The sequence below is a fragment of the Anabas testudineus genome, chromosome 18 (genome assembly GCF_900324465.2).
Source record: "Anabas testudineus chromosome 18, fAnaTes1.2, whole genome shotgun sequence".
Classification (NCBI taxonomy): Eukaryota; Metazoa; Chordata; class Actinopteri; order Anabantiformes; family Anabantidae; genus Anabas; species Anabas testudineus.
In genome coordinates, this window is record NC_046627.1 from 12,288,160 (window position 1) to 12,309,197 (window position 21,038).

Consider the following 21,038-nt stretch of genomic DNA (forward strand, 5'->3'; position numbering starts at 1 on the left):
TGGTGGGGTTTGTCAGAGAGGAAGTGCAGGGACCAGCGACTCTCTGTTTGTCAGTTCACAGTGGGACAGGATGCAGCTAACACCGTTCTGCCTGATGCTGTGTGAGTATAAACAACTTTCTTTTTCTAAGAAACTATGACTAGCGTGAAATGCCGTTCAATGTAAACCGTGGATATCTTGGCTGATGACCAGCATTTTAGCGTGTTTTTGGATTCAAAAGCTATTAATTACTGTTTAAGTTGTTTCTCTTCATTTTCTTCTGATGTCGCACCTATTTTTTGTCTGTTTCCTCCTTCCTGCCATGCATCTATTTTACCTCCTTTATGTTCCTCTGTGCTGATCACACTTTTACCACTTGTGCGTTGCAAGCCTGTCTTCGGGTCAGCCCTGACAGGTCTCAGTTCTTCAGGTACGACACCATTTCTCTGACATGTGAGGATCAGTTAAACACCACTGGTTGGAAAGTGAAGAGGAAAACGATGGGGGGTGGGATCAGACGCTGCTCCTCTGGCTGGGGCTCAACTTCTTCGGGTTCAACGTGCATCATTGGAACCACCTACCCCACAGACAGTGGGGTGTACTGGTGCGAGTCTGTAGATGGGAAGCGAAGCAACGGTGTCAACATCACCATCACTGGTAGTGCACTAAACTAAGTTTAACTTAACACCACATTTACATAGCCATTGTATGTTAAAAATTCTGGTTCTGTATTAAGAGTAAGATAAAAGAAAATTGGTTTCTTTGTTTTCTAAAGATCGTACTCTACTCCTGGAAAGTCCTGCCCTCCCTGTGTCAGAGGGAGCCACTGTGACTCTACACTGCAAAGCTGAGATGAACTCCAGCGATCATGTTTTTGATTTTTATAAAGATGGCCACCACATCAGCAGCAGTTCCACAGGGGAGCTGACCATCCTCAGTGCTACCAAATCTGATGAAGGACTCTACATGTGCAGCGTCTCTGGAGGGGTAGAATCAGCAAGCAGCTGGTTGGCAGTTGATGGTGAGAGAAAAACTAACACAATAGCTATACTAAAACTCTGATAAATGTGTAAAAATAGTATGTTGTTGCAGTAACAAAATAACTTTTGAGGACAGATCTCTGCTTTTGTTGACATTTTGAAATGCACCATCCCACATATCAAGTGCTACAATCAGTAGCCAAATTATGTGCTTAGACCTTTTCTTGAATAAATCGCAACACAACATTGTCAAATCATATACGATTGGAAACAAATCTCCACCATTTTGCTGCACCATTTTTTACCAAGTACCACACACAACAGAAAAGTCACCTCCAAAGATCAAATGATTGAGATGCACCATGCAGTGAAAAGAAAAACTAAAAGTGTTTGTGGTTGCTTGACACCCATGTTATGGTCTGTAATCAAGAGGCTTGAAGTTTAAGCAGATTTGTTCAGATGTGCAGTAGCACTCCCCAAGACCTGTAAATGGACTTGGGCCCATCATCTCAGTCAGGACACTGTGACATCACTGTTGGGTGTGGTTACAGGTGCCACACATCACAGTAGTGCGGCTACAGACATGAAGCTTTTACCCAGAGACGTCACACCCAGCATTACAGGTATGCATGGACCCTCAGTAAAGCTATCAACAAATACTTTGTGTTGCAGGACCCGGTCTTTGATTTTACACAACTGCCCTGATTTCACACTGATAATTTCCAAGGAATTAAAGAATGTGACTACAAATTCAGGGAAGATTGTTAGCTTATAAATATATAGCACATAAACATGACTCTAAACAATACATATAGCAGTTGTCTTTGCAAATGTTTGAAGGAAAAGATTTGAAGGGATGATTTGCTGGGGATTTGCTGTGGGGACTCCTGATGGGAAAACCCGAAAGAGAACAAGAAGAAGTTTAAATATATTAAACCTAATAGTAGAATTATAAGGTTTCTTTCTTCATTTAATTAGTTACTTTTTTATTGCACTTATGTTGAACCCAATGATACAGATTTTATTTGTTATCATTGCAGCTTCTTTCGCCACCTCAAACATCACCTCAGCTGCATCCTCATGTTCAATTTCTGTCTTCAGAGTGATGTGTCACCTGTTAGTGGGACTTCCTTACTTGCTTTCCACCATCTTACTGGGACTCATATACAGAGACAGGAAGAGAGGTAGGGTCATTCCTGTTCCACCTCACACATGCCCACTCATGTTAGCCATTCAGGCTATAACATAATTCTTGTGCAGTTAGCTAGCTATGCTTTCAGCCTGCTAAGCTGTTTTCATTTTGGTTTCTAGGAGATATATTTAATTAAATTCTCATAGTGAATGTTTGGTAAGAATAACTGCTGCTTTATGAAAGGTCAGCTATAAACAATGAGGTATCATCTGCGTAACCAATGATCCAATCAGAACACTTCATTATACCATTTTAAACTTGCAGATGATGGAATGGAAGTTTTAGTTCCCATCAACTAAAATAAAACTAATATCATGATCATCCAAAAGAGAGATAAATAAAGTAAATGATGCATCTCAATATTACACAGAGCAGAACTATATTTCAGAATGTCTTATCAGTCAGGATTATTATAATTTTTTGATACTGACCACCCTGTTCTGTACATCATACACCATGTGAATTTACTTGATGACCACACTAAATGTACTTCTTTCTCACTACAGAGTTGTATTTTACTCGACAACGACGCGTAACATCTATCTTTAAGCCACAGTTCTATTGCAGTGTTCCAACCAGTCAGATCAATATTAAGTTCTAAATTTGAGTCTATGCTTGTACATGCGTAGCTACTTATGGTTATCTCTTTCATCCTGCAGCAGCTCGGACAGTTTCAGCAAGAAGATGCAGCAACAATGTGATCATGGAAGTTGTTTAATCCCACAAACCTGCTACAAGTGGCTGAATCCTGCATCATTTGACTTGTATCCATGGGTTCAACACCAAATTTCAGTTGAATTATCTGAAGCTTCAGTTCAGGTTCAGCAAAAACATTTAGTAAATTGCATTAAAAAACCTTGTGACTTCTAATGCCAATGGCCTGGTGCATTCTGTTACTCCCTATTCTCCTTTCAATAAAGATGGAAATATATTTTACATTGTCTTCTGGGGTTGCTGTTGTGTTGTCTGTCCAGCCAACAATCTATTAAGTATTAAGGACCCCAAACCAAGCAGTGATAAGCTGTTTAACCAAAGTTTGTGACTGGGACATAATTGGTAGATTTCCTTTTCATGTTTATTTCCAAGGTAGAAACTTAATAATAATATTCAACATGGTTCTGTTATATTCAAAGTTAACTTACAGTAAACAGTGGCAGTGTCAACGGAAACAACAATGTACCCGCAAACTTTATTGCTTTTATACCTACATACATACATGTGTATGTGTACTTGTATAAGAAACTGCTGATGAGTGTGAAAAGGAAGTAGACAGGTCACAAGTGCCTGAAATGTGTCAGTGGTTTGGGTTGTTTTCATAAAACTTACATGTGAGGTTTGATGTTTTAGGCCAACTCCTTTTTTTGTTTTTCATTTGACATTTCATCGCCTCCCGGACTTTCTCCTAAACTTAACTCAAAATTTGAGATGCATAGATAGTGAAATACTTAATAATTACATGATAATTACACTACAATTTTTGTAATTAAAAGCAAAATTTATTTTAATTATTATTTTTTTCATTGTCTGCATTTATTGTGTGTGGGTTTGCTATTGCACATTGAAAGTAGGTGAGTTCTATTTCTCAGAAGTTGACACAAAGGGAGGATGTTTGGCCATTATACAACCCACAAACCAAGAAAAAACCTGTCATGTTTAGACATGTGTATGTTGCTGTTTTCTGTGGCTAAATTCACAGCTAATGTAAATTTCCTGGTTTATACTGCTGTGTTCCTAAACTGCAGTTCGACATAAATTGGTGCAGTGGTCACTTCATGGAACAAAATAAGAAATCACAAACCTGAAACTACTTTAAAGTTAAATTAATTCACCATCATCATTGCTGATGGAGGAGGAAATTTCCATCAGTGGTCTTTACAACAACGGCTCAAATGAGCTAGATCAAATCATCTGTGTTACAGTGAAAACACATGCCTTGTCTCTGTGTGATGTTCAGAATTTTAAAAAGTTTTAAAACAAATGCACTTTAATTTGGTCTGATTTGACTAAATTAAGTAAATATAATAGGGTAGTTAGCTACAACAGTGTTCTATACAAATATTATCTATAACTATACAAACAATAAAAAAGCGGATGTTCTGGATGAAAATATTTGCAAAGAAGTTAACTGCTTGTTAATTTTGATAGAAATTGTACGATTTATTGGCTTGTACATACACTTTCCCTTCCATACATATAGCTGTCTCACTGCAACAAGCCTGGACATGTGTTAATGTCTTTTCGAAGCAAGTCATGAATAATTTCTCTGTTGCCAACAACCTGGTTAACATACAGTTTAATTTGGCATATTTATCAAGCTTGGTTCTCTGCCAAGTGTCACTCCACCTTTACCACAAATATGAGATGAATCACTATAATATCTGTGACAAACTCACTGCTGTTTGCCGTTTACTTAACATACAACTCTCAAATGCAGCATAAAAATAACATGTTTTTATTACATGTGAAAATACAGTTTGTTTACTTTTTTCAAATATGAAAATATATAAGAACAATGGATACAATCACTATATGGCAACAGAGCAATGTTTTTTATCTGTTCACGGAACAAGGATCCCTGTTTTTACAATCTACCCCAATATGCAGCAGGATTTTAGTTGTTGGATGTTGTTGTTCAAGGATAGTGCTGCTCTAACTGGGCATAGTTTAACCCTACAGGACATTTTACACAAGCTAACCAATCAAAACAGGGTGGGAGAGAGGGAGAAGGGCCTTAAAGACACAAGACCTAAAGTCTTTAGTCTGAAGGTCAAAAATGTAAGGTTGAAAAAAGAAACACTATATAACGTATTTGCACTTCGAACTTGAAAATCGTGAACAATGGTGCCAGAATAAAGTATAAACCCTAATTCAAGTATAATTTGGGCACTTTAACTCACAAATCAGTGTGGGTTGGCTGTGGCAAAGTTATCTGTATTGAAACTAGGTCAGTGGAATTTCTCAGAGGTGAAAACACTTTGGCATTTCTGTGCCATTTGAAAACCACACACAGTTCAATTGAAAATGAAAATTCCCTAAGAAGCTATCTCTACTTAAGTAACTACACTAGAAACAGCTAAACATGTAGAGCAGTGTGCTTTGAACACTTGCGGTTTGTAAGTTAGCACTAGATAAATCTATCTTGAAGGTTTAATTCATAGTGAACGCAGCATCTACACCTCCTACTAATTTTTATACTCTTCCTAGACTCTGGTCCCATGTAAGTGGATCATGATTGTAGAGTGGACACCTGTCTGCACAACATAAGAAATTTCAAACCTATTAAATTAAATTAAATTCTACTTCATATTATTTATCATCAGTATTTAATAGAATAATAGCATGCACAATGATCACACTCAATTCGTTATATAGGAAACCGTATAGTCTATAATGTAGGTTAATTGGATGCTGATTCCACTAAATTAAAGAACGATGTTTACATACGTTTAAAGTAAAGATTATGCTGATAAAGAAGAAGCTAGTTGTCATATTAAGGACTACAGACTACAGACAAATGTAATGGAACTTTTTGACATACAGTATACACTATGACCTGTAACACGTAAAGTTGTCTATATAATGTAAGTTTTCAATTGCAAAGACACCATATATATTAATATTACAGAAACTATCAAAATATCACAGACATGCTATCCATTTATCTGTCAATTGAGCCATTTATCTTTTTATCTTAACCTGCTTTTTCTTTTAAGGGTTGTAGGGGTGCTAGAGGCCAACACAAGCTTTCATTAAATCAGAGACACGGTACACTCCGGACAGGTCACCAGCCTAACACAGAGCTCTGTCACAGGCAATGACCAAACCTAACCAAGAAAACAGACTATGTGTTACTACTATTCCAACGTGAGTCACAAGCATTTTGTGTTTGGAAACAGAAAAGCAGAACTCTCCATTCTCCATTAGCCCTACTGACCCGCTTGTTGTTGTTTCTTGTTGCCTGCTGTTGCATTTTTCATTATTATATCTATGCTCAGATTTTAGAGCAGAATATTCTCAGCCCAATAGCTGATAGCACCAATAACCAGAATTACAACAGTGTGGTTGTATGCCACCAGTGAACCAGTGAAATTATTTGTTTCCATATCTGTCTAGACTAATATTCCAATAAGGTTAATGCATGGGTCTAGTTGGAAAATTTGTTCTAAACAACATGAAATCATACTGTAGGTTTCATCATAATTAACCATGCCTTGTATAGTTAAGCGTATTTTATGTGGTGTCATTTTCTTAATCACAGCTTATCTATTTCTACAATTCAATCTTTCAAAGCTTTCATAAAATCTCTGAAAAAGAAACCATCATAACTATTTGAGAAAATATTGACCTTAATAACCAAGCGTCCTAAAACTGTTTATTCTATTGCAATCACAATATTTCTGTTTTCTCCCATAGATGAGTGGCATTGTAAATACTTGTATTCAGTATGTCAGCATATTGGGCTAAAGCTTCTTGTGTGTTGTCAACTACTTTCACTTTCACTTTACAACCTTGTGAATTTCTTACCACCAGGTGGAGACAAAGCAAAGGCTTCTAATCATTCATAGAAATTAATTGTTTGTTTAATGTTTAAATATTTTGAAATTCTATATGGGGAATACTAGTCATTGGTCATCATGTGCAGTAATATTGTTATGTATAATAAAAATAGAAATGCTAAGAAAACACATTTAAACCATAAATTTGTTCTAAATCAAAACAAACATTGTATTGTGCAGTGTTACAGTCCTCTGTTGTCAAGTCCTTTTTGCATCCAGAACAGGTTATTCTCATCTCCCCTCTATATCACTGAGTTTTCTGAGGAGATAAATAATACAGCATTTATTTAAGTACAAATTTACTCATATTAATACATACTGGCAATGAAGGTTGGAAAAGCAAAGGTTTGTGACTTACGGGCCATTGCATAACCCTTTACAGCCCACACTGCAATGCCTGCAATAACGGCAACGAGTCCAACACCAAACACAATACCAACAACTTTGCCAGCACCACTGGTTGCATCACCTAAAAGTATGAAGGAGAGATATGGGTGTGGAAGCTTAGAAGTTCTTATAAATATTTCGAAGCTTGTAAAATGTGAAGTTTTCATACATCTTGAAAAACAGAACTAAAATATTTGACCGTTACCAGACTCTTTGGACTTCTCTAACATCACCGTCCTGTTGCTCTCAACTGGGACTGTTAAAATAACAGACACAGATAAAGAACTATGGGCCTTGCAACATGACTAAAAAACATACTGATGCTTTTAAAATAGGAATCAGTGCTCATCACATTTGCTTACTGAGAGGTATACTGGTTGTATTCAGTGGGGTAGTTGTAGGGGGAGGAAAGGTTGTGGGAAGAACTGTGGTAAGTGGTTCTGAAAACAAAAGTAGAAATGAAAAACATAAGTGTGAACAGCAGTGAAGGTCATATAAATAAGAAAAAAAAAAAGTAGAACAACCAGAGGACATTACTCACCGCTTCTAACACTCACAATCACACATCGCAGCTCAGAGTGATACTTGGTTGGGCTGAGAAAAATAGATCATAAATAACTGACCAGCTTAAAATCAAAAGCAAATAATAAAAGAAATGAATTCCAACATGTGTTACTTGTAATATTTAAACAGACAATGAAAGGGAAATTAATTATTGGATGAATATTTATAATTTGAACTTTCTCAGTACAGCTTATTACATGACTTTTTCAATAGGTTAAGATTCAGGTTAGCACAGTAGCCGTATACTGACTTGTTTTCTGCCTGGATTACAAAGCAGATAGGATGGTTTTCTCCATCTTCCTCCTCAGATGGCGTCCAACTCAGCCCGAACTCTCCTTCTGATCTAGTCTGTTTAACAATGCCATGTGGCCCACTGAAGAAAAGACCTGAAATCCTTTAAAAAGACAAAAAGTTTTTCTCTTTGAATTTGTTTATTCATTTCGACCCCCAACAGCCACTAGCAAACTTCTCTACCTGCCACTCAGCATCCCCAAGCTAACATTACAACATAATTTATTGTTTAAGTCCACAGTTATTAATTTAAGTGAATAATAAATGAATAATACATGTATCGGACAATTAGTAATCTTAGAAAAAAGTTCATGCAGATGGGAAAAAACAAATATGGGAGTGTGAATGCTTCAGTTTCAGACATCTACATGTGACAGTTATTGCTGTGTATTGTTTTACATCTTTTACTCACAGGGAGTTGACTGCCTCTGCTTTGATTATAATTTCCAGGGTCTGGTTGACATAGGTGATCAGCTGAGCCTGACTAGGTGGGGTTGGAGGCAGAAATTTAGGAATATAGAGTCCTTCTGTGCAGGATGGTACAGCTGGGTCCACTGGAACAAGAAAGAAATTTGTGTTTTCATTTATACAGTACCTGTTTCATTCTGGGAACAGACTTGATTTATCAGGGGTTTAATTACAACTGATTCTTAAAGATGCTATAATAAATATTTTTTACATTTCTAGGAAATTAAGTGAAAATGGGACGTTGTTCCCGTATCGCTGTTACATCAACCCTGTTCGCCAATAAGTGAAAGAGTACACTGAAGCATGAGTTCTCATTTGAACTGAATGTAGGAGCAAGCCAGGGAGAAGGGGGCAGCTACACGACAGACGGACTGCAGTGCAACGTATAAACTCCAGACAATGTTGGGAGAATCAGGTCTGGCTGTTTTATGTAGAGATTGTCCGCATCAGTCATGTTCTCAGATTGGGCAGAAACTCTGAATAACAAAACCACAGAATAAACTCTAGGCAACTCGGGTAATGTCTGATGATGTTTAGGGTTCCACCTGCTGTAAAAAGCCCCCCCGCCCCCCCTCCCACTTAGCTAACAGTTAATTGTAACTTTCACTGGAAACTGGCTACATGGAGACATGACATAGGAGCAGAAACAGGACGTGAAGGTCAAGGAGTGAAATGTGGCTATATATCTGAAATTAGTTATGGGGCCTTTAAGGCATTCTGCAGTATTTACACACTAAATATCATAACATAGTGTATATATTGATATTACATTAATCCAATTGGGAAGTATGTCATTGTTATTATTAAGGTTCATCCTAACAAAATTTATCTCCACAGCAGCTTTGCCTTCACCAAATTAACCCTCCAATATAACCTACAGCCTAACCCAAGAGCAATTCTAGATATCCCACCTATTAAAGCAAATCTGATGGGTATTTTGCTGAGAGCATCACTGCCGGTTCTTGTTGTCTTTACACCATCACTTTGTTCGAGGACGATTGTTTGGGTGGCAAAGTCCTCCATCTCCAGCTGTACTGCATAAGGACCTTCATTGCTGCTGCTAGTAGTGAGAAATGATAATGTACAAGTCTGCAAAAGGAGAAAAACAAGACCTAGGTTAGTATAGATTAGTTGCATCTGCTCAGCAGCCAAAATCATTTATTGTCTTGTTTAAGTCACTGAAGTTGCCTTAGCACCTTGCATAGCAATGGCAATAAGCTACAAGAATCAATACAAGAATTAAAATAAGAGGATCGCCACATTTAGTAACTACTATTTCAGTGTTAGTAACATGCCAGAAAGGTAAAAAGTAAATTGGTTATTAGAGATTATTTGTGTTTTATGTATTTTTAAATGTAAACTCTTATCTGACAAGTAACTATTAAGTATAGTAATACAAGCATGGGTTTATTAATTATTACACAGTCAAGTAAACATAGAATTAAATGGAAATAATCAAATGTGAACACATTTAATCACTAGATGCTACAAGAAATTATTTCACTAATCTTTTAAACTAAATGATTTTATAATATGCATCATCTGCAATTGATGTAACCTTAATTATTCTGTTGGGATATGTGACATTGTTGACAAAAATACCAAACTTGTCGCATTGAAAAATATGAACTCACCGGTGAAATCATCAGAACAGACGGTGGACTACATGGATTACACTCTTGTGCTGCTGAATCCCCATATCTGCATCTAACCTCATCTCCATCTGGATCAAAGGCCAAAAAGTTGAAGTCTCTCTGACAGTTTGAGGGAACTCTGGTAACAGAGACAGAGTCAGAGACAGAGATAAGTCAGAATGTGATATTGTGGTTTTATTAGTTATAATGATTCTGGGTTACCATCAAGCTAAATGTTACATACAGTATGTTTACAGAATTATTATTAATTATATGGTCTAACAGAGACTTTGTGTTAAATATTACAGGAAAAAAATCCACCTCAATGTTAAAGACCAAACAAAACAAATCCGGGTATAACCTAACTGAAAGAATAGTTGATGTGCGTTTTTTGGTGAAGGTCTCATTTGTTTGCAGTTATCAGTTCATTAAGTGTTAAAAAACTAAAAACAGTAATAAGGCTCACCGCAGTGCTGGCAGGATGGTAGTCTGAGGGGATTGGTTGGGTTGACCCGTGTCGGAGCGAATTCTCAAGTCCACATGAGTTACAGCCAGCCAGTTACTGACGCCATTTTTGATGCCGCTTATCCAGTCGCCACCGCTCAACCTAAGGAATTGTAATTTCAATATGAGTGGTAAAATTATTGTGTGAGATTTAGAAAAGACCAAGATGGCTGAAGAGAGAGAAGAGTGAAGACTGGACTGTGACAAGAAAGGATAGAAAACAGGGTTAAGAAATACAGCTATAGCAAAATGTTTTGGCAATGACACGTTTGTCTTTCTCAAACTTTACTGCTTTAGTTTGTATAACTTTTTTTCCACAAGTTTCTGTGGAAATTAAGTTCATCAGTGCTTGAATCTAATCATAACTTGGTCTTCAATTTTGTGTCACTGCCAAAACCTTTGGTCATGACTGTAAACAAGGAGCAGGACTGTGACAGGTATGTTACTGACGTCAGCTGAAACTGTGTGGTGCCTGAAACCTCTCGAGTCATGACTCCTTCCCTCTGACACCACTCCCCAGCCTGCTCGTCCACGATGTTTAGCTCTAAAATCTGAGTCCCACATTTGCCACTGGCACAGGACCATTGGTCGCCATCGGTGCAGGAACGGAAGCTCAGCTTATAGCGACAGACGACCTGCAATATTACATCATTATGGTCTTTTATGAAAATATAAGCTGGTAATGTAAAGGTGTGGTGGTAAAAATCACAATGATCGACGAGTGCCAAAAAACAGTTGAATGCTTAGGCAGGGTGTAAACATTAAATAAAAAGTCAAGTCTTCACTTTTTGAACATCATATTTAGCCTTCATGTCTGTAAATTTCTTGATTGATGTGGATGGCATGCATCCCCTTCGCTGAGAAGCTCATTCACCTCCAAATTGCACCAAGCATGCTGCATAGACCAAAAAAATACTGAACCTTGAGCTGTAGCTTAATTGGAGTATCAGTGTAATGTACTACACGAGAGGTGTTTCCAATGTTTTCGCCTCCTTCCACAACAAACATGTAGAAATATGAGTTTTTTCAGATTTTCAGCAAAAAATGAGAGATTATTACTTTGTGAAAGGAGAATTAATGGCAAAGATGCTGTCTTGGTTTGCATTAAATTGTACACTATACCATATGGTAAAAGCTTAATAAAATGCATTGAGTTTGTAAGAAGAAGAAGAAAATAAGAAATTGCAATTGGAATTAAACACTGTGAAACCTACATTTATAGCTGCTTATTTAAATTACTTACTTACTTACTTATTTACTTACCTACTAACTTAAATAACAAGGGCAAAGTTTATAACCGCTAGGTTGTTTGTACCTCGACAGATCCGTCGTCCCTGGTGTCTTTAGGAGTAAAAGTCATCACTGTCCCATAGTAATGGTTAGCCTGGGAGCCACGGAGCAGCAGCAGCAACAGCAGGGGGATCATGCGGGAACCAGACATACTGTAGTGTTTCTCTGTCCAGACAGGTGCCTGAGTCATTCTTTTATCTTCTTATGTTCTTTTCTAATATGGAATTAAACAATGAAAACAAAGCTGGTAAACAGGTGGATCCCTACTCTTTCTCCTATACTCTCCACCCTTTACCACTAAGCCTGCCCTAGAGAGCAGAGATGACAAAGTGAAACTGTCTGGATCAGTTCAATATTTTTTTAAGATACACTTTAATCTAAAATGTTTTTTATTGCTTTGTGTAGTTTTTTATTTTTTTTCCACCAAACAGGAAATCCCAAAACATAACCCTCCTCTTCACCTCTGTGTTTTTCTCAGTCCCAATCACTGGATTGTCACAAAAATGTATTCACTCTAGAAATTATCACATTATTATAATATTATTCATATTATTACAAGTTGCCGTGCATTTAGTTGTTAAAAATGTTTCGTCAGTCCTGCACAACACTGTCTCAAAAAGCTGAATGTTGTAACTGTCAGCCTTGTTCGCTAATGAGTGTTATCATCTTGTGAATTCTCTAAAGCGACAGTTTGTTTGAACCTTTCATTCAGAGGACATTAACTAAGAGGCTAACTTAACATCTGGAAGTGGTTCAGCCTGTGGCCACTGAGCAGCTCCACTGGAGCAGCTGGGGTTAAGGGCCTTGTTCAAGGGAACCACATAGGTTGCTTCACCCATTTTAACCCTTCCAGTTACAAATGCTTACACTGTATACTGGAGGGAATTTGGAAAACAGAACAGAAAATTATGTTACTGTGATGACACTTTTATAGACTAACAATGTCATATAGTTATTTGACAGAAGCATTTATTTTTTATTTTTTGCAAAACTAATGTTATTTTACTGTAGTTCAGAATACTAACCAGAAAAACATGTCTTTATCTTACACTTTTTTGGTGCAGTCTTATTTTGCAGCCTAATGGCTAAATGAATGTGAACATCCACGATCTTAACCGCTTGACCTCTGGAGGGTACACCCTGTTCACCAGTCCATTGCAGAGCTGTGAAACAGGCAAATATTCAAACTCCCATTCATGTATGCAATTTTACACCAATTAACCATATGTGGTGGATCTACCCGTAACATGCACGTCTTTGGAGGAAGCTGGAGTTCCAGTGAGAGCCCAAGCAGACAACATGCTAACCCCACGCAGAAAGGCACCCAGTCATATATTTGACTCCAGGCCCTTCTTGTTGTGAGGAGACAGTGCCAACCATTATACCGCCCAGGTTGCAAACACTTTCAATTTGGTACAACTCTCCAGTCAATGAAAAATTCATTCATTTTTGGGTAAAAAATCAAGGATGCAGTTACCTCACTTTCATCTAATCCTTTTAGATTTTGGTGGCCAAATGTAGCCTCTTAGTTAGTGTTGCATTGCATTAGATCTCAAGCCTGTAAAGCATAACTGCATAACTTTGGTTTCACCTGGCTTGCAAAAAAGCCTACAGAGTTCAATAAGATCATTTCTGACACTTTTTCATCTTTAAGTTGAAAAGCTTTTGCAATAACTAAGTCTACCTGACAGTTAGAATTTTTAATTATGATCAAAGGTGTGTCATTGTTTCCCACACTCATATTTTGCTTGTACACAGACACACCCAGAGATGTCATTGAGACTGTAATAAACCAACTTATGGCTGACAAAAAAGAGATTAAATAATGATGTGTCTGTGCATGCATGTCCCTCATCTTTATTTGGGTGGAACAAAAAGAAAACGGGCATTGTGTATTGTGTTACAAAGGGTGGATATTTTCATATTCCATCAAAAATAACAGATGACTTAAGAAAATGCATGGAAGAGTCCACTAAGATGTATTTAGCATGTTTTCATAGGGGAAAGAGAAGCAAGTAACCACACAGAAGATGAAAAAGAATACAGACACAATTGTGGAATAAAAGGCTTTTTAATTTTTTGTGCAAAACACTTATCTTTTAAATAAAAAGAAAACACAGACTTGAGGATGTTGTTCCCCACTTGTAAGTCACTTTGGATAAAAGTGTCTGCTAGATTACTAAATGTAAATGTAAATGTAAATGTAAATGATGTTAGCTCACAAGAAAGCAATCCGGGCTGTGGGATGTTTTATGACTCATGCAGCTTGTATTTTTGGCTGCCAACACACTTGGGTGGAGTCAATTTGTGTCCTTCTCCATCAACATATATTGTTTGTTCTACTTGTTCTTTCTTGCAGTAGCTACAGAAATAAAGGCTAAAAGCACATTTCATACCATAATCACCAATAGATAGAGATGATATAGTTAGACAGATTTTTTATTTTTTAAAGTTCAAGCTAGAGGTAATCAAAGTTCAACAACTAAATCTCCAACAATAGCTCAATTTTGTCTAAATTTCCTTGTTAAGACATTAAAGTTCATACAAATTCTACAAAATTTAAATGAGTTTACTGTTCAGACCTTTTCTGTTTTGTCTCTGTTTCACTTCAGGAGACCTGAGGAAGAAGAAACAGGGTTGTAATCAGGGCTTTGTGACCTTTGACCATTTGAGTTAAGTATTGATGTCAAAGTACTTGGACTGCATGTTGAGAAGGACAAGAACATGTATGCAATGATTTCCACCACAGAATTATGCCTGTTGTTAATTCAGTTGTTCTTGAGGGCCCAATCATCATGGCTATTCCAGAGTAATCTTTTTAGGCATCTTTAAAAATGATATGGACTAGATGATGAAGTTCCTAAATGAAGCTCAAAAGAAGCTGAGCGATGCAGGACAATGACTCTGAAATCTAAGTACTGTAAATGTATTATAGATAGACCTCAAAAGACTCATTCAGACACAGGTTTAATCCTACAGGAAGAGTTCAGTTAAGGTTCTCGTTGCCAAATGTGGTTCAACCAGTTATTAAAAATTCTTCAATTCTTCAATTCTTCAGGTTTAGCCAGTTTTAACGTCTTGGTTGATGCTCTGCAGCAAGCGATTGACTAGAATAGTGCGACAAAAAACAAAACACAACATACACTAAGACTCTAAACAGAGGATGTGTTTCACACAATGTTTCGGACTAAGCATGGGAATCTAAATGTTGACTCACGTCGTGGTCCATTTTTCTTCCAACACTCTTTTACAAAAATTAGAAAAAGGATGACGGCAGCAATGGCAGCCCCCCAAATGATCAAAGTTTTAGTTTTCCAATCTGAAAGAAGTACAGAGAGCATGTCAGGGACTGTGCTTTACAAGTTTCTAAACTTCCACATACAGTTGATTAACATGTGAACATTGTTCATATGAAGAACATGTTAAACACAATGTACTTCTCATTGTATGTTAGCATGTTGAAGTTAGCATTTAGCTTAGGCTCACAACTGTTTATTAAATTACCTATTAATTTATATGTTGATGATTTCTGACCACTGATTTTGTTGGTATTTAAACAATCTCTTCTTTTACTTACCCATACTTGTCCGATACTCGTAGTATTTGTTTTCTGCTGAAAAATTCAACGTATATGTATTTGAACTAATTTAGCCTTTTTCAACACTTGATTGCAAAATATTAAAAGTTGTATTAGCAATAGACATTTTGTCTTCAGTGTACTTACTAACAGTGACGGTTAACATAACAGCTTTTCTGCAGTTTTTCATTTTGAAAGGAACATCTGTATGTTCCGCTGTCAGACAGCTGTACGGGGAACAGCAACAGTGACAGGTCTCCTTTTCTCAGACCCTGATAGTAGACATACGTTCTGTTTGTAAAGGTGTTGTTCTGCTCTCGAAGGTTGTCCTTTTTGTTTTGATACAGAAGAACAGTGTCATTAAAGTGCCTGTGACTCCACTCCACTGTCATGTTTTTCACATTTACTGGGAAAACTAGGTGGCACTGCAGGATCACAGACCCACTGACTGATGTTTGTACTTGATCATTGGGGCAAACCACCACAGACCCTGTTGGAGAAACACACAACAGGTTTCTTCAGACATCTACAACAAGGTCAAACCAAGGTAAGTCTGCATTTAAAATACCTACACATACTCTACCTCTTTTCTTTATTAACTTACTTTAACTAAAACACACTGGACAATAAGCGCCATCTGCTGTTTCTCTTGATAAGTTATTTACTCCTCTATTCTTTTACATACACAGGCTTGCCACACCAAATGGCCCACTTTAGGTGTTTGAGGGGTCGGCAGAGGTGTTGCTATTATACCTTGTCTTGTTTCACCTAATGAGCTTATTTAGATGAAGTGAAACCAACCTGGAAAATTTATTTCTGGTCTTTGACCAACTACCTTAAGACTGATGAAGCTACTGGGATGTAGTAGTGAAACTTTTCAACCTGACAAGAATTTAGTCAAGTCGCAGTGACTCAACTTCTAGACAACTTCAGAGAATCTTGACAGAAAGGCTCTGTTCTGAAATGTATTTACTTACCATTTGCTCGGATGTGTAGTTTATAATTACTAGATACTTTGGTATGTTATTTAGTTCAAAATATTTTACAGTACTACTATGATGTAGCTCATGCTTGTATGTTTTTATTCAAATTTTATTCAAAGTATTGACTCTTGGCTAAAATGTAAACACTGCCATCAGTTAGAAAACATTCTCAGTGTTAGAAACCAACTAATTAAAATAATTATTATTTTCTAAGGAGATTATTAATCCTCTGTTTGTATGAGGTACATGCTGGATATTAGGAGCCAAAAAATGTTTTTATAGAAAAAATGTGAATAACTTGATTTGTACTTACAGGCCTTACCTTACCTTAAAACAGTTTAGAACTCACAGTTATCATGCATATTATAAAGTAACACATAATTAACATACCTGTTGAGGCAGTGACAGCCCGAATGAACAAAAAAAAATAAAGAATACCATTTTCTCCTTCATTGTGCTCAATCAAATTAGGAATGATTAAAAGAATATACGGTCTGGAAAGTTAAACTAACCCACTGCCTTGAAGGAAGTTCACATTGACAAAATGTATAAGGAAGTGCAAGGAGGGTGCATGAGTAGAGCAATAAGTTAATCTGCCTTACATAGAGAGAAAGTTAAATGTTGAAACATGACACCCACAAACAGACAGTTTGTTTAAAACTGGAAATTCCCTGAAGTGTAACTACACTGAAAAGAGGTAAACACGTACTGTGAGCTCTGACAGATTGCATTATATGAAATAACCTCTTCTTTGTAGGTTGCTGTGTATTTAGAAACATTTGTGTTTTTGTCACTGTTACAAAGTGAATCTACATCAAAGGTAAAATTTACAGTGAATGGTGTCTCCCCTCCTGGTTTATGCTTTCGTGTTCCTAGAAAACAGTCCTGTGTAAATGGGTCATGATTGTTGAGTGAAAACTTGAACTGTAGCAACATAAGAAAACACAAACCTGAAATTAAACTTTATGCAAATTGCTGTGGCATAATTATTTAATAGTCAGGACAAAATAGCATGTAGAGTGATCACATTCAATACCTATAGGAAATAAACATTATGAAAATACAGGAAACTGCAAATAAGGACAGAACAAGGAAATACTTAAATAACATATTTGAATATTCACGGAATACATTATTTTTTCCAAGATTTAAATTACAGAATTGTTGCTTCATACTGTGAGTGTACATATATATGCATATATATATATATATATATATATATATATATAGAGAGAGAGAGAGAGAGAGAGAGAGAGAGACAGACAGAGAGAGATCTATATCTATATAGAGAGGTTATATAGATATAGATTTATAAAAGACTTTGGCTGGAATAAAAACCAGCACAACACAATAGCTGCTGCTTGTCACCTCTGAGCAAGTAATAAGATAAGATAAGAAAACCTTTATTAGTCCCACAATGGGGAAATTGCATTTTTACAACAGCTTAAATACTAGAGTGTCAGAAAGACAGTCTGACCAAAGGAGACGAAATACTAAACTGGCACAGTCCGAGATAAATAGGCTATGAAACCTGACAGTATAAACAGTTCAGTAATAAATAAAATATATACATGTAAGTATAGTATATGTAGCAGTATGAGTATGTACAGTATATGGATATTACTAGATGGCAGTATTGAAAATGTACATTGTGTAAGTTGGTTTATGATTATTGTCCAGGTGTAATATTAGTATCAGCAGTGTTCATTGTACAGTCTGACTGCAGCAGGGAGAAAAGATCTGCGTAATCTCTCCTTCGCACAGCGAGGGTGAATCAGTCTGTCACTGAAGCTGCTCCCCAGAGCAGACAGGGCGTCCTGCAGTGGGTGAGACTCGTGGTCCAGCATGGATGTCAGTTTTGCCAGGACCCTTCTCTCACCCACCTCTCGCACTGAGTCCAAGGGACAGCCCAGGACAGAGCTGGACTTCTTGATTACTTTGTCCAGCTTCTTCCTCTCCCTCTCTGTGATGCTGCTGCTCCAGCAGGCCACACCGTACAGGATGGCTGATGCCACTACAGAGTCATAGAAGGTCTTCAGGAGTGCTCCCTTCACACCAAAAGACCTCAGTCTCCTCAGGAGGTACAACCTGCTCTGACCCTTCCTGAACAGTGCATCCGTGTTATGAGTCCAGTCTAGTTTATTGTTTAGGTGAACACCCAGATACTTATAAGAGTCCACTCTCTCAATATCTGTTCCCTGTATGTTCACCAGTGAGGGGACAGCAGGCTGCCGTCGGCGAAAATCCACCACCATCTCTTTGGTTTTCTTCGCATTGATCAGAAGGTGGTTTTGCCGACACCAGGCCACAAAGTTCTGCGTAAGTCCTCTGTACTCCGCGTCTTCATCGTCAGTGATCAGGCCGACAATCGCAGAATCATCAGAGAACTTCTGCAGAACACAGCTGTCCGTGTTGTGCCTGAAGTCTGCAGTGTAGAGGGTGAAGAGGAAGGGGGCCAGAACAGTCCCCTGGGGGGCACCCACACTGCAGGTCACCCGGTCAGACGTACAGTCCCGGGCTCTCACAAACTGTGGCCTATTTGTGAGATAGTCCAGGATCCACTCTGTAAGATCAAGGTCCACGCCAGCCCTCTCCAGTTTGTCTTTCAAAAGCACCGGCTGGATGGTGTTGAAAGCACTCGAGAAATCAAAAAACATGATCCTCACAGTGCTGCCAGGCTTCTCCAGGTGAGTAAGAGCACGGTGTAGAAGGAAGATAACAGCGTCCTCTACTCCGATGCCAGGTCGGTAGGCAAATTGCAGTGGGTCTAGGGAAGGGCCCACTGTGGAGCGGAGGTGGCCCAGGACCAGTCTCTCCAGTGTCTTCATCAGGTGTGAAGTAAGGGCCACTGGTCTGAAGCTGCTGGGATCTCTGGCATGTGGTGTCTTAGGCACAGGTACCACACAGGAGGTCTTCCAAAGTTCTGGTACCACCCTCAGCTTTAGGCTCAGGTTAAAGACATGCTCCAGAACGCCACACAGTTCACTGGCGCAGGACTTAAGGAGTCTGGAGCTGATGCCATCTGGTCCAGCTGCTTTCTTTGCCTTGATCTTCCTCAGCTCTTTTCTCACCTGGGCAGCTGAAAAGGACAGGGGTGAGCAGGGGGGCTCTGTACTGCAGGGGTGGCTGGATTCAGTGAGATGTGAAGTGGTTTGTTGAGATGGGCCAGAGGTGTGAAGGGCTAATGCTGTGGGGGGTGGTCCAGGTGGAGTGGTTTGCTGGGATGGGCCAGAGGTGTGAAGGGCTATTGCTGTGGGGGGTAGTCCTGGTGTTGAAGAGTTTGAATGAGGCTGCGTGGGGGTCGTAGCGGGTGCTTGATCAAACCTATTGAAATGCAGGTTCAGATCGTTGACCCACCTCAGGTCCCCCTCAGGCTGTGAGTGGGGTGATTTGTAGCCGGAGATGGTTTTCAGGCTTCTCCACACCCCACTGATGTTCTGCTGCTGCAGCTGCTCCTCCATCTTCCTCCTGTAGTTGGTCTTTCCCTCCCGGATCTTCCTCCTGAGCTCCTTCTGCACCCTCTTTAGCTCCTCCTTGTCCCCAGATCTGAAAGCTCTCTTCTTCTCCTTTAGGAGAGCTTTGATATCCAGGGTAATCCACGGCTTGTTGTTTGCAAAACACCGTACCACCTTGGAGGGGACAGTGTTTTCAAAGCAAAAGTTTATGTAGTCCGTTATGCAGTCTGTGAGGCCACTGATGTCCTCCCCATGTGGGTCACAAAGCTCCATCCACACAGTGGTGTCGAAACAGTCCCTGAGAGCCTCCTCGCTCTCAGCAGTCCACCTCTTCACTGTACGGGGCACCACTGGCTGCCTGTGTACTACAGGTTTATACACAGGCTGGAGATGTACAATGTTGTGGTCCGCTCTCCCCAGGGGAGGGAGGGAGGATACACAGTATGCCTCCTTGGCGTTGGCATAAAACAAATCCAATATTTTATTGTCTCTGGTGGGACAGGTGACATACTGTGTGTATGTAGGCAGAACAGATGTGGGAGGCGCATGATTAAAGCCAAAATAAACCCACACATGCAGCACAACTTACTTCCACACACACTTCAACACATGTAGCCGCCACACCTAAACAACAACAACAAAGAAGAAATTGCATTAAAAATATTTGTCAGGTTAAACTGATTATAGCTACTTTGTTGAAACTTGACAAATACTTAAATAACTTAACAAACTGAACATATGATGAGAATGTATTTTACACATTGTGTAGGACCTAAGTTTATAAATTAGGAAACTACGGAACTCACATTCAGGTCCTTTTTCCGTCCTACATGCTACTGCGATTAAAATAAGGATGATCACAATGCCAACCACACAATAGATGATGATCTCAGTTTTTCTGTTATTTTCCCAATCTGAATATAAAACAGGAGATGTCAGGATTTGTGCTTTAAAATGTTTTAACTGCTGTGTTAATGTATGTTAGGGTGGTGATGTTAGATTTTGGCTCAGCCTTAAAGAGATGCTTTTGGTTGTTAACTTGATTACCAATCAATTTACATGTTGATGATAGTTTAAACCAAAATTGATTTATTTGTTTTCTTTTTTTTTTTTTACTTACCAGTGTTTTGTTGATGCTCTGATCTGTTGTTTTTGTTTTCTGCTGCAAAAGCAAATTT

The 21,038-nt window shown here is 38.4% G+C and overlaps 2 protein-coding genes and 1 long non-coding RNA gene across 7 annotated transcripts; 1 reads left to right on the forward strand and 2 right to left on the reverse strand.

The window, feature by feature from the left end:
• Positions 1-62: 62 nt before the first annotated feature.
• Positions 63-3,070, forward strand: LOC113168512 (Fc receptor-like protein 5). 3 transcript variants are annotated; one of them, XM_026369579.1, is made up of 6 exons: positions 63-101; positions 370-636; positions 755-1,000; positions 1,511-1,582; positions 2,000-2,143; positions 2,811-3,070. In XM_026369579.1, exons 1-6 carry the CDS (start codon positions 71-73, stop codon positions 2,867-2,869), a joined length of 819 nt encoding a protein of 272 aa, XP_026225364.1. In that variant the 5' UTR covers positions 63-70; the 3' UTR covers positions 2,870-3,070. The 3 variants fall into 3 exon arrangements, with proteins under 3 accessions (XP_026225364.1, XP_026225365.1, XP_026225367.1); XM_026369580.1 differs by having other exon boundaries at positions 2,814-3,070; XM_026369582.1 differs by lacking the exon at positions 1,511-1,582.
• A 4,209-nt stretch (positions 3,071-7,279) lies between these two features.
• Positions 7,280-11,996, reverse strand: LOC113168344. Its single transcript, XM_026369362.1, has 10 exons — positions 11,871-11,996; positions 11,006-11,190; positions 10,518-10,658; positions 10,052-10,190; positions 9,329-9,506; positions 8,362-8,503; positions 7,909-8,052; positions 7,636-7,688; positions 7,457-7,534; positions 7,280-7,350 (listed from the first exon to the last, which is right to left on the reverse strand). The coding sequence occupies exons 1-10, from the start codon at positions 11,994-11,996 to the stop codon at positions 7,280-7,282; spliced, it is 1,257 nt and encodes a 418-aa protein (XP_026225147.1).
• Positions 11,997-12,025: 29 nt separating this feature from the next.
• On the reverse strand, positions 12,026-16,959 carry LOC113168570. Of its 3 annotated transcripts, none has more exons than XR_003299461.1 (4): positions 16,796-16,959; positions 15,063-15,912; positions 14,068-14,952; positions 12,026-12,059 (listed from the first exon to the last, which is right to left on the reverse strand). It is a non-coding gene; the product is annotated as an uncharacterized LOC113168570 (long non-coding RNA). The 3 variants fall into 3 exon arrangements; XR_003299462.1 differs by lacking the exon at positions 12,026-12,059 and having other exon boundaries at positions 13,686-14,952; positions 15,063-15,164; positions 15,423-15,912; XR_003299460.1 differs by lacking the exon at positions 12,026-12,059 and having other exon boundaries at positions 13,686-14,952.
• Between the last annotated feature and the right edge of the window lie 4,079 nt (positions 16,960-21,038).